At 37.2% G+C, this 14577-nt stretch overlaps 1 protein-coding gene across 1 annotated transcript; it reads right to left on the bottom strand.

Annotated features, from left to right (window-relative positions):
* Nucleotides 1-13124: 13124 nt before the first annotated feature.
* On the bottom strand, nt 13125-14368 carry LOC120624533. Its single transcript, XM_039891136.1, has one exon. It carries the CDS (start codon nt 14366-14368, stop codon nt 13613-13615), a length of 756 nt encoding a protein of 251 aa, XP_039747070.1. The 3' UTR covers nt 13125-13612.
* Nucleotides 14369-14577: the final 209 nt, after the last annotated feature.

Below are 14577 nucleotides of genomic sequence, written 5' to 3'. Positions count from 1 at the left end.
ACATGTGTACTGTATATATGTGTACTGTACACTGTGTACAGTATATATATAGCTCAAGGAAAACTTTCCACAGTTTTTTTTGGCGTTAATTCCACGATTTTTGTGTACCCCAAAACTTCTCAACGCGCTACAGAAGTTTACACTTTATAAACTACACACTAAAGCAGCGTGGTGGGTCTATGTTCTAAACCCTTCCTCGAATGAAAGAGGAGGCGTGTGCCCAACAGTGGGACATAATGTTAAAAAAAGAAACCAATTAGTTTCTTGCCGTCTCCCACCGGCGTCACAAACAGACAATTCACGTTCCAAAAGTGAAAAGAAATTAATGCTGATTTACACTAACGAAGATCAAGGCAACGCCTAATCTAAAGGGTTTCCTAGGCATACATCAACCGTTCACTAATGGTTATCGCCTAAGAGTTGGTGAAACGTTTTTTTTTCTCAATATAAATCGCCTAAATTATTAGGCATTCGATTAAGCGATGCTCAGGTAGATACTAGAAATAAATGTCCATTTTAAAAATTTTAGCCTTTCTAAAGTCACTTAGTCAAAGTTTTTGGTAATGTTACAGTAAACTACGACAAAATTTGACTCAACGGTCCGCTGAAACCGGCTGCAGTTGTCCTCCGGGGCTTAAATGAACTTCCTGCTATTCAAACTTTCAATGATAGTTTTATTTAATACTTGGATATCTTTGATATTCTGCTGGAAGTTTCAAAGATTCGAAAACATTATGTATTATAATTCTTGTCTAAATTGTTTTTGACGTCGGTATGTATAGTTTTTGTATTACCGAGATATTTCAGCACCCACACATTGACAATAATCTACTCATGGTCTTTTTTTTGTATATAAAGGTACCTGTGTATATCTATATGTCTTCTCTATATATATAAAAGAGAAAGTGTGTGGATATGTTCCGTATAGGCTCCGAAACGGCTGGACCGATTTCAATGAAACTTTCAGGGGATCTCCGGATTGACCTGACTAGTAATTCTGTAAAGTTTGGTGACGATCGGAGCACTCCTATTTTTGAACTGTCAAACTGTCAAATACAGCTTTTATTTACTATGATGATATTCTATTATTAGGTGTACACGGGTGTAGATAACGATCACCCGCTCGAGAAGAAAATAGAAGAGAATGAATACGGAGAGAAATAAATGATTTAATATGTTATGAGACTTACATTAAAAATTTAATCCCTCACAAACTTTAGCTTTAGTTTCATTACATGGCACGGGTTCTCTCTCAGAATGAGAAGCGTTTAGGCCTTAGTCTAGCCTGGCCAAGTGTGGATGGATAGATTTCACACGCCGTTGAGAACATTATGGGGAACTCTCAGGCATGTTAGCAGCTTAAAGAACATGATATGATATTTAAATTTCTTAAATTAAAAACGCACATTCCGAAAAGTCAGTGGTGCGTGCCGGGGCTCATCGCTTCTATAAGATTAGTATAGATTCATAATTTGACGAATCTCCACCAAATATACCGTGATCATAAAACACGATACTAATACGATTCGAGTATAATACTCTTTGCGGAGGTCGTAAAGCCGTCGGGAGATGACGGATCATCGGTTGTTGTTTGGTTTGGCACCTCCTCAGCCGCGCCGCTCCCACGCATGGTTGCGTCAGCGCATTCATCAACATCAACTTTAACCTCAATAATCAAAAACGGAGTATCCGATGTCATCTGGAACGGACAAAGGAGGAATGGACAGCTGGACATATTATTGTGATTTTTCATGTCTATAATGTCCACCAGCGCGTGCGATGATCAATTGTACAAACATAAGCTGAGGATAAACATATTGAGACTTTGTCCGCGTAGATAACTTTAAACCATAGACGATATGGTCATAATTTTAAAGTTATTGCACTGTACACAATAATAGCTATGAGATGTCAGAGTTTTACACACTATCATGTTAACACTTATCATTATGTTATTATATTTTTGCAAATTTACACAATATATATAATTATGATAGCATACAATATGTGATTCTGATGTATGAGCAATATTATTGTAAGGTTTCATTAAAATCCATGCGTGAAAGAGTAATAAATAGGAATGAAATATTTCACGCACAGATATGAAATAAAAAGGTAAAAGGTTTAATTTTTTTTTAAATCACATCGATGGCTACCAAACTTTCCAATCGTTAAGGAACAATTTGCTGGCAAGAAAACGGAGTGAATTATTGTGATAATGCGAACTCACCTCTTACTTAAGTGTTAAGTTTTTGAGTAAACTTAAAAAGTAACTTCATTACACAACCAAAATCGTTTTACACAATCGAAAAGAATTGTAACATTTTAACAGTCAACATTGTTGGTGTCCCAACAATTATTTATGGAAACAAAATTAAACATGATTCTGTCATAAAACAAGAAAAATAATACGTTACTCTTAATAAAATACGGCTTGATGTAGTGGGCGAGAAGCACAATAAATAGCGACGACATCCCGTCGACTGTCCACAACTCTAGACTTCATATTGTATTTTTATGTCTCAACAATTTATGCAGAACGTACATATATTGTAAGTAACGTACGGACAAATCTTTGCGATATTTTTTATCGTAATGCGATTCGATAAACTTATGGTAGCTTTAAAATCATTCTGAAAACTTTCAGGCATGCAGGTTTATTGAATCGTAAAGGATTTATGTAACTTTAAGATTCAATTATTGAAGAAATGTGTCCCCCGCGGCTTGAGATCGGTAACTCAGTGCAGCCGAAATTTCTCAACAGACATAATTATTGCAAATCTACAAGCGAGAACTTGCATTCTTGCTACTTGTTGTCATATCAGATACAGATTTTTCTCTGGTTTGGTGTGGTGGGACGCTTTGGCCGTGACTAGTTACCACCCTGACGACAAAGACGAGCCGCTAAACAATATAGTGTTCCGGTACGATGTCCCGTGGAAACCGATTAGGGATATGACCACCATACTCCCTAACAGGTTAGCCCACTGCAACATCACTTACTACAAGGTGAGATTGTAGTCAAGGGCTAATTTGTAGTGGAATAAAAAGAAAAAAAGATCAATTGCAATCAAATGCAAAAGTGCAATTTTAAGCTAAAATATTGTTTTTACAGTAAGAGTGACAATGTTGCTCTTTGATCGAATTGGATAGCATTTTAAATATTTTGTTTTAGTTCCTTATACCTATAACATAAATTTTAAAATCAATTCAATTGTGCGTTCCGCATAAGTTCCGCGTACTGTGCTGACAAATGTGTGATCATCTTAAGACCTCAGCGTGTATTTTTACATCTCTACGATTTATAAACACTTTTAATCAAAGAGTAATGGGCAATAAACGCTGAATAACGGAGGCGACGACGAATGCTCCTAGAATTAGAGCACAGAGCGCGGAGAGACGGACACGTGTCGCGCGGAAATAAACACGTAGCTACGAAAAAATGTATAACGCGCGAAAATTTTGTATACCGGATGACAGAAAAAAAATAGGTTTTTGAAGACTCCGAACTACCTTTTACAGGTATAGTTCGTCCCCGGATAACACCTCTTACTTTTCGGAGTTATGTGCATTGTTTTGTTAGCAATTCAATTGTATTTGCTTTGAAGATAACCATCTTGAGGAAATCTGCACGCCTTGGAATTTTCTATAATTTTCTCGAAGGCGTGCGAAGTCTACCAATTCGCACTTGGCATGCATGGTGAAGTACCAGGGTAAGTCCTTCCATTATGAGAGGAGACCCGTACTCTGTAGTTAGCAGTAATAAAAATTTAAATAAAATAAATATACTACGACAACTCTACCACCGGTTCGAAAGGTGAATTCTACCAAAAAGACGCCGGCAAGAAACTCAGTAGCTACTCGTTTCCAAAATCGTTTTACAATTTAACAGTCAATATAAATAATAATAATAATAAATATACTACGACAATACACACATCGCCATCTAGCCCCAAAGTAAGCGTTGCTTGTGTTATGGGTACTAAGATGACTGATGAATATTGTTATGAATTATATATACATAAATACTTAGAAAATACATAGAAACCCCCAGACACTGAAAAACACTTAATGCTCATCACACAAACATTTTCCAGTTGTGGGAAACGAACTCAGAAAGCAGGGTCGCTGCCCACTGCGCCAGTCGGCCGTCAAAATGTAATGGTGATTATAATGAAGAAAGAACCCAAAATTCTATTTTTAATACCGGCCTTGATTATTTAATAGCACTAAAATGGAAATGCACATAAATACACTTGAGAATATAAATTTAAATGCCTCGTGAATAAGAGTATGTAAAGATAAGAATATTATACAGAAGCACGGCAAAGGTCATTTTACCCAAAACCTGTATTTACAGCACTATGAACGCTCATCAAATATTCGTAGATCTCCTCCACAAGTAATTAAAATAAACTAAAAAATCAGACTCTTCCATCATTAGCTAAAAACTTTTAACAACTTTCACAAGTAAAAAAAATGGTAGAAGCCTGCACTTACACTGCAAATTCTAATACACTCAAGAAATGCTCCACTCACTTCTTCGAACGTCCAGATGACTACAAAATTACCAAAATTAGATAACCTAACCGAACTAGGACTTCTAGACCCCCTACTAGAAATCCAACTGGCTGTACAAAGTTACAACCTCTGCACAGCATATTTGCAAGCGTGGCCTTGGTTCACAGCGTAATTACTGTCATCGGATTAATCTGTCAAACTCCTGATTTTTTCCCAATTTCCTCAGATACCATTCGAATGATGTTAAACCGGATTTTAGGACTTATTTCTGGAAGAGCTACTGAGTATTCAAAGATGAAGAATTCAACGCATTAAAACTCTCTGGCATGTTTTAGCGACTTCTCGGTTCTAAACCAGCGTTAGAATCACAATAAATAGAGTGTATTAAGATTCAAAACAGCCCGGAAATCCTAATTTAATCAATTAAGATGTTGTATTTTTATTTAATGCAGCATTTTAGAGTCTATGTTAAAACCCTGGTGAAATAAGAGATGCCTAAATTTGTATTTATTAATAAAATTCCAATATTTTCCAAAGCGACATAAGTTTTAATTGATTTAACTTTCGATAGTCATGGCGCCATCCGCGAAGAAGATTAATTCGAAATTACCACGAAAAGGTAACATTATAATAAATCAGTAACGTTCAAATAAAAAATCGTGATACTGAACACAAATAAAGTCTTTAATGCTGATAATAATAAAGGCGACAGTCGCGAATAATATGACAAATGGTAACTAACAACAAAGCTATAATTCACGCGTCTAGCGATTATGATAGACGCCATTTATATTCAGATTGTTATGAATACCAAACAGCTTCGACTTTTATATTTGTTGATAGATGGAAACTGATTACCACCGAGATGTCGAAGTTCGCTGACCTTATTATAAGGAGTTTAATTTTATCGCCGGCGCTCGTGGGCGACCATTGAGTAGATTCTACCTGCGATGTTCTCCGTATTACTTTATATTGTGAATCATAAGTTTTTTTTTCTTTACAAACTTTTAGACCATCACCATAACCACATGGTTATACTGCATAGTCGGTGATCGACTACAATTAACGAAAGTTGGAGTCCTGTTCAGGCCAAACTTGTCCTTGACTTTTTCTATCAATAAATTTAGCCGGCCCGAGTCAAGAAATTTGTATTGTCTATGTCCGTGGCTTGAAGACAACGATGAGATGAGAGAGAAGCTGGCTGCTATATTATGAAAATTAAGCTTAATATGCTATACTCCGCGAAAAGCAGGAGTAAGGATTGAAGAAATTATAAATTACACCATACAGCAATATATAGCAAATTAAGCTTAATTTTCATAATATATAATGGATTCATTCATCAAATCAATCATTGTTTGTTACGCTTTCACGTAAAAACTACTTAACCGATCCACATGAAACTTTGTACACATATTCTTGGAATTAGTAGAAGTAATATAGGATACTTTTTATCCTGACTAAGTTCGGTACCTTTGGGAAAGGGGATGAAAGTGTTTGACGATTCTACACCATAACTCCGACAAATTATAACCGATTTAAATAATTATTTTTGTACTATAGAGGTTATATTATGTGTTTAATTTTGCCCAAACTTTATTAATTTTATCTGAATGTGGTTGGAGATAGAGGACAGAACTCCTCAGCGTAATATTTAAGGCTTAGCGATACTGAATACTTTAATTTTTTTTAGAACTACAAATAAATTGAACGCCACATCAAAAAACAAAATCAAACGCAGACGAAGTCGCGGGCAACCACTAGTATCTAATATATCTATGTAAGAATTAAAGCGCGTCATCAGTCTTGTTCGGCGAATCTTTTATCGACTTGCAACATGCACTCTGCTTGTATGAGATGAAACAACGCAGGTGGCTCAATTTATGCGGCCGCTGATGTACGGCGCACTGAGGATGTGCAGGACCCTGAGTAAATATGCGAATACATAGTCAATCAGCGGCCGTGTTTATGTTGATGGAATTATAAGCAATTTGCATTGTTTGCGCAAAAATGTGTATAAATTTCGGGGCTTCAAACTCAATTGGGTCATAATTCTTATAATTTTTGACGGCCGATTGGCGCAGTTTGAAGCGACTCTGCTTTCTGAGTCCAAGGCCGTGGGTTCGATTTCCACTACTGGAAATTAAATATTCGTGAGTTGTGTACTTGTGTTAGTTGTGTTTGTGTAATAAGCGTGAATGTTTTTCAGTGTCTGGGTGTTTATGTATATTTTAACTATTAATGTATATTATTCATAAAAATATTCATCAGCCATCTCAGTACCCATAACACAAGCAACGCTTACTTTGGGGCTAGATGGCGATGTGTGTATTGTCGTAGTATATTTATTGACTGTTATTGACTGTTAAATTGTAAGACGATTTTGGAAATGAGTAGCTACTGAGTTTCTTGCCGGCTTCTTTTTGGTAGAATTCACCTTTCGAACCGGTGGTAGAGTCACTACAAACAGACATACATGACTTTTCAAAAGTATATATATATTTATTATAATATTGACTGGAAGATGGTGATAACAAAAAAAATTACACGGCTAAGTTTGTTGTGGGCTCTTCTTAGACCAGGGCGCGTTTGGAACCGTCGTAGCTTTTGATTTAAGTTGGCGAACGAAGTTATCACCATCCCCTTACAATTATGTAACAAATATGTATGAACGCTCCATAAGTGCCTGTGATAGGCCTACATGAGTAAAGAAATTTTGAATTTGAATTTGAATTTGCCCTACTTGAAATAATTAGTAGTATTAGTAAAGCTTTTTGTGACAGAGCTCTTCCGGGGAAGTACTACCACCATGTTTTTACTGTTACTAAGCAGCATTGTTGCAATGCTGCGTTCTGGTCTGACTGGGTGTGATTGCCGCTGTAATTACAGACATATGAGGCTTAACACCTACGCCTTAGGTTAATGGACACAGGAGGAGTTTTTTTTTTTATTCGTCTACAAGTCAGCCCTTGACTGCAATATCACCTTAGGTAAGTGATGATGCGGTCGGTTTCTACGCAAAATCGCACGGGAACACTAACTCGCTTAGCGGCACGTCTTTGTCGTTAGGGTGGTAACTAGGCACGGCCAAGGCCACGGCCGAAACCAGACCAAAATACCTTGCATGCCCTGTCAAGTGCTGCTCTGTTTATAGGTGATTTTAACCACTAATCATCAGGTGGGCCATCTGCTTGGTCCATCAATTATTACTATAAAAAAAAAGAATTTTGTTTGTCCAGAGCATTAGGCTAAGAGTTCTACATAATGTTCTCAAAGTCGTGGGAAATATACCAATGCTGACTTGGCCAGAGTCGCTACGGCCTATACCCGTCTCATCCTGAGAGGATATCCGTGCCCTTTACTGGGCTAAGGCTACAGCCCTTTGTCACTCCAGCCTTTAAATCTCCTACTTCTGGGCACAAGCATAATTTCATAGCAAAAAGTGTCAGAGCTTTTACTCTTTACGCCGCTCTAATGCTGGTTGGATGCCTCTCCGGCTTTTGAACATTCGCATTTTTAATATCATAGATAGTGCGAAAGCTTTGCTAAAAAAATAGCTTTTTTATTTACCCAATTTGAAATGTTTCTAACTTTAACTTTGATAAAAATGATATTTATATTAAATCCATTTCTGTTATCGACTTGGAACTAGACCTGGTGTGTTCCATGTTGTTTTGCAGGCTATCCAACTTGACCTCAACTTTGATGTCTTCAAAGGAGGTACCTGCATACCTTCATTTTTTGACCTTCTTTCTTGTAAAGCAATGATTTATCTATTCTGCAGACTATAAAACTTCACCTTAACTTTGATTTCATTAAAGATTATAAGAGCAGCTTATAAACAGCAAGAGGTACACAGAAAAAGATTGTTTACTCGATTCTGCAGACTATCCAAGTTCGCCTCAGCTTGGATATCTTCAAAGATTATAAAAGAAGAATATACAACGAGTCAATGAAAACCAACATATTCCTTTACAGACTTTAGAGTACTGTCTCTGAGACCTATCCGAGAAACCGAAACGCTAAAAGTGTTTGAGTAAACCACTGCCATAATTTTTCCAAAAATTAATCTGACTCTTGTTTCTTTATTAGGGTCGCGACGCGTAGCGTAGGTACTATGCGTGTGTCGGTCTTTTACCTTTAATGGGGATGTCATAAGTAAAGTTCGATTTAATATTTTTAAAGCGTGATTCCCGAAGTAATATACTGATACAGTATTTCTTAATTCGGTTACACGTTGTATACACCAAGAAATAGTTGCACAATTCAGTTTTTTTGCAACTTCATGTCAAGTAATGTTTTCTCTGTTCTAGAGAACATCTTTAAACTACGTGACACAAACACTTACGCCCGTCACCCAATTGTTACTTCAAAGTAACATTTCATTCGTTAACAATCTCCAAGTCGGTGTTCCTTGCCAACACAACTGGGTCCTCTACACACTCGCAGAGCGGGCACCGGTTCATAAATTAAGAATCGGTATGTCCAATACTGCCTGCTGGCGGCGAGCCAGTCACCCCTGACATTAGCAGCTGCTAAAAATGACAGCTTTAAGAGGCATCCCCTTGAAACATCGACATACTTTAAAGGGAGCGGAATGATAGTGCCGGAGTGGATTCGCCTTGTCCAATTTAAACTGGGTATTAGATAGCGCGTGTGTTATTTGGGTTTATTGCCAAATTGTCTACACGAGTCGAGTCGAGTGGTCTCGGAAAAGTATGGGAAACGTTTTACAGATTTTGCCTACGTTTTCTCACACATGTACACACATAGAAAAAATTAGCATATATCAATGCATTCAATTTATTTTAATTTAATTCAAAAGGTCTTAGGTTTTGTTTTTATTTGTCGCAATTGTTCTAACCACAGAGACGGGCGTAAATAACTGCGATTCATTCTTGACCATACCAGTATTATCGAATTTCGGTTTCATGATACACATTACCTTATGTTCGCCTTATTTTGTATTATTTTGAATTAACTGGCTAACTTAAATGAAATAAACTTATTATTATTATTATTATATATTTAACTTAACGTTTCAAAAGTGCTTATAAAGTAGGCCTACTTGAAATAAATGAATTTGAATTTGAATTTGAATGGCATAATCATGTTTTTTGAACTTTTCTATAAACACTTCTATCTTAACTTCCTTATTTTTATTTTATTTAAACTCTTTATTTGTACACCACTACACAGTTAGGAAAATAAAGGACGAATAGAGAGAAACACAAAAAAAAAAAAAAAAAAACTGGAGTAGAATACAAAAGGCGGCCTTATCGCTAAAAAGCGATCTCTGCCAGGCAACCTTAAGATTAGGAGACAACAAGAGCGAGAACAAATAGGTGGTGTAAAATTATTATAAACCTACATACCAATAACTACATACGAATACATAAACAAAATATACACAAATAAAAACATAAAATAAAATATTTATAAATAAATTTAAAAATAATAAACTAATATATATTCTGAAAAGCTATATTAATTAATAGTGATATAAAAATAAAAACCAGTCGTCTTATTGCGCAAGATAATAAGCTTTAACTGTATTTTTAAACATATCAAGCGATTTTGCCTGTCGTATGTTCGTAGGGAGAGCATTCCACAATTCGATAGCCTGAACTGCGAAGGAAAGCTTATAAAACTTCGTCTTGTGGAATGGCATGCTCAAAGTCAGCATACGACAAGATCTTAAGTCAGATGCCGCTCCTACAAAGTTAAACTTATCCTTCAAGTAAGGAGGTGTTTTGGGATTAAATAACACACAGTACAGAAGCGAAAGTACGTGCAGATCCCGGCGACGGCGAATAGGGAGCCACTTGAGCTTTTGACGAAATTCAGATACGTGGTCATACTTGCGCAAGCCAAATATGAACCGAATAGCAAGATTTTGGAGACGCTCAAGTTTGTTCAGTTGGTCCTCAGTCAGATTCAGATAGCTTGCGTCCGCATAATCTAGAATAGAGAGAAGGAGAGAATGTGCCAACATAACTTTGGTAGGGATCGGGAGAACAAAACGTAGGCGCCGTAGTGAGCTCATGGTTGCAAACATTTTCCTACTTAGCTCTTTAATATGAGTGGACCATGAAAAATCTTGATCCAAATGTATGCCAAGGTCTTTAACGGAGGCGCAAAAGGGTATAGCTACACCGTTGTAAAGAATAGGGCAAAGGTTACGCCAATCAACTTTAGAAATCATTCCAGGGCTGCCAATTATGATTGATTTCGACTTCGCAGGATTAACCTTCAGTCCATATTGCTTGCTCCAATTATAAATAACAGTTAGGTCCATATTTATAGCAGACACCGTAGAATCAAGATTTTCAGTGGTTGAGTGGCGATATATTTGTATATCATCTGCATACATGTGGTAGAGAGAAGATATATTTTGAGTGATCGAATTAATGAATATAGCGAAGAGTAAGGGAGATAACACGCCACCCTGAGGTACCCCGGCCGTAACATCACACCAAGAAGACAAAGACTCTTCAGACCGAATGCGCTGTCGACGACCATTGAGGTAACTCCGAAACCAGTCTATCACCGATGGAGATATGTTAAAGGAGCGCAGTAGACTAAGCAAGATATCATGGTCAACAGTATTGAAAGCGTTACTAAAATCGAGCAAAGTCAAGACTGTAACCTTCTTACTATCCATCGCTAGACGAATGTCATCGGTGACTTTCACTAAAGCTGTAACCGTACTATGACCAGGGCGAAATCCCGATTGCATAGGATTGAGAAGAGAATGTTTATTAAAAAATAGGCTTAGTTGTTGGTAGACTAATTTTTCCAAAACTTTTGACAGAAAAGGTAAAATACATATAGGACGAAAATCAGAAAGAGAAGCGGGATTTGCCTTTTTAGGAAGAGGAATTATCTGAGCATTTTTCCATGCATCAGGAAATTCGCTACAGAAAGTTGAATAATTTAGAATATGGGTTAAGATAGGGGAAATAACACCAAGAATAGGAATGATCATATTACGGCTAACGCAGTCAGTACCGACAGCATTCGAAGCGATTAATGTTATGCTCTTCTTAACATCACATTCGGTGAAAGGCACGAAGTTAAAGGGAGGAAAGTCTGGAGTTGAGGTAGAAGAAAGAAGTCTAAGTGTATTTACTTTATTGACACTATCGATAGTATCAGAAGTAGAGAAATGCTGATTCAGGAGATCGATATCAAAATTAATAGAATTTTTGTTGGATGATCTACCAACTCCGAGGGACTCAAGAAATTTCCATGTTTTAGTGGTATCACAATTTTCGACTGACTTGTGAATGTGGCGTCGTTGAGCATCTCTACACAGTGTATTACAGCGATTTCGTAATTTACAATATTTGACACGGTTGTTCTCAGAGTTATTAACTTTATATTTATATTTAGCGGCGTTCTTTCTATTTATTGACACTTTTAAATCATCAGACAACCATGGTGCCGGCAGGTGTTTTACCTTTATAGGTCTTACTGGAGCATGCGTGTCATACAGCTGCGTAATCAGAGTGTTAAAAACCTCTACCTTTTGATCAATAGAGTCGACATCAGTGACAGCAGTCCAATCAAGACGACTAGCATCCTCACAAAGGCGACTCTTGTCAATCCCTCCAAAGTTACGTTGCAGAATTATTCTAGATTTTGATTTAGGAGGACGAATTGTATAGCAGAGAAAAATCAAATCATGATATGAAAAGGCATCAGCCGGGCACTGACCGTGCTTGAAGACGAAATCCGTAGAGGAAACCATTATCAGGTCAAGAAGAGAGGGAGTACAACCAGGAGAGTTATGTGTAGCTGCAAGGGGCAGGATAGACAAACTACAAGATTCCGCTGCAGTTATTAATTTCTTGCTGCGAAAGTCATCCTTGAGCAGGCACGTGTTAAAATCTCCCATAATAATAGAATGGCTGTATAACGGAACTACTTTCTCTAATAACGTTTCAAAAGAATGAAAGTAATTAGAAACAGAGGGTGGGCAATAAAATACACCAAGAAGAATTTTTGTGTGGGATAGAAGAACTTCCACAAGCAAGTGTTCAGCCGCATCGGGTAGTGGAGGTTGTGCAGACGAACTAACTATAGAGAAAGGAATGTAAGATCGTAGATAGATCGCTACTCCACCACCTCCCCTACCAACGCGGTCATTGCGGATAAGTCGAAAACCCGGCAGTGAATAAGATGTTGAGGGTAAACAAGTTTTTAGCCAGGACTCAGATACTAGGATAGCGTGTAAATTACGGGACTCAAAAGACGCAAGCATATCGGGAAAATGAGCCGGAATGCTTTGAGCATTTATATGGATAACATTAAATGTTTTCAGACAGTCTGAGAAATAGGAATCAAGGGAAACATTAAGTGGAAGGAATGATGTACTGTGGAAACTATCATCACTGGATGACATAGACAAAAAAATATCACTATCAATGTTATCTATACTGTTTGACGACATATTAAACTAAAATATTTATAAATATAAAAAGATAATAATAAATATTTATAAATTATAATATATATAATATAATATAAAAAAAAAAATATATATATTAGCAACCAAAGTAAGTTAAAATACTAGGTACCTATTACCTAGGCACGTTTCCAATCCGCCAGCAGCTTAGCAGAAAAAAAAAAAAAAACACAAAAAGCATAGTACACAGAACAGCACGAAACAAAATAAATAAAATAAAAAACAAAGTTATAATATTAATAAAAAAAGAAAAAAGAAACAAATGATAATAACCAGCAACTGAATTAAAATAACCACAACTTTGTTAAACTATTGTTTTATGAACAATGTGCTGCATGCTTTACAAATGCTTCCAATAGGTAGGCGTCAAACGAACGGTGCAAACGTTAACTGTCAGTGTCAGTTGACAATTGTTATTATTTGCTGTTTGTCAGCCGTCACTTGTCTACAAACAAACTGTAAACATTATACTAATCTTAGCACTACCTACAAAGTTCTAAATAAAATATACTAAAACGAGTTCAAACAAACATTGATAATTAAATGTTTAAGCATAGACACAAGAACGAATCATACAGCGCACTGAATGAAAAGGACACTGAGCTGAGGAACCTACTGCATCTATTTCCTCACAACTCTTTTAACTCTCGGGTTGGTTAGTTTGGAGTCCTTAGGGGCTACGGCTGTAGCATTAGGAGCAGCAGCCGGTATAGCAGCACTCGGTACATCCTGACCAGAATTCGAGATGGCGTTCAGCTCAGCCAGAGTTGTGATGCGATGACGCTTACCGCCGGAGTCCAGTACCATGATGATGCCGTCCCTGGTCCAACACTTCGTCACACCAAACCGTTGTCGAGCCGCCAGAAAGGTCTTGTGGCGGCTTTTAATAAGAAACTCGGATAATGTTACCCCAGTGCCTTTCAACCTAGTCTTTGCAGACCAAACTGTATCCCGAAGTGACCAATCTCTGAACTTTATGAGCATAGCACGAGGTTTGTCACCACCAGCACGTCCTAAGCGATGACAGCGGCTAACAGATGCAGGAGATAGCTGTGTCAATGCAAGGTGCTGGGAAAGAATGCGACATGCTGAAATGCACGGGTCTTCATTATCACCTTCTGCAATACCATGAACAAGGAGAATCTTCCTTCTGGACCGCATTTCCAACTCATCTTGTTGTCTAGCCAAGAGTTCCACCTGCAGCTGCAGATTTTCTAAGGCTGTCATAACAAAGGAACGGAAGGCCACAAACTGCGAGTTTATATTTGATGAAGGACTAGTGGCCGGGATAGCTCCTTTTAACTCCCTCTGGAATTCTGCCATCCTGGCATTAAAGTGTTCGTTTATATCAAATAGGCTTCTTTTAAGTGACTCCATAATTGAGGTTTTTTTTGTGAATGTGTCAATGAGAAAGTAAGGTTAGACTAGCACACGGTCACAGTTAAAGTAACTTAGGTTCTGTGCAAATAAGTGTGAGCACGCTGGCTGGATTAGGCTATTCACAGGTACATAATTTTTAATAAATACACACTATATGTAATTTAAACGAATATTTAATCAGAGCACTAAAATTAGCGACTTCTTTG

The sequence above is a fragment of the Pararge aegeria genome, chromosome 6, assembly GCF_905163445.1.
Source record: "Pararge aegeria chromosome 6, ilParAegt1.1, whole genome shotgun sequence".
NCBI lineage: Eukaryota > Metazoa > Arthropoda > Insecta > Lepidoptera > Nymphalidae > Pararge > Pararge aegeria.
This window is presented reverse-complemented; position numbering and strand designations above follow the sequence as displayed.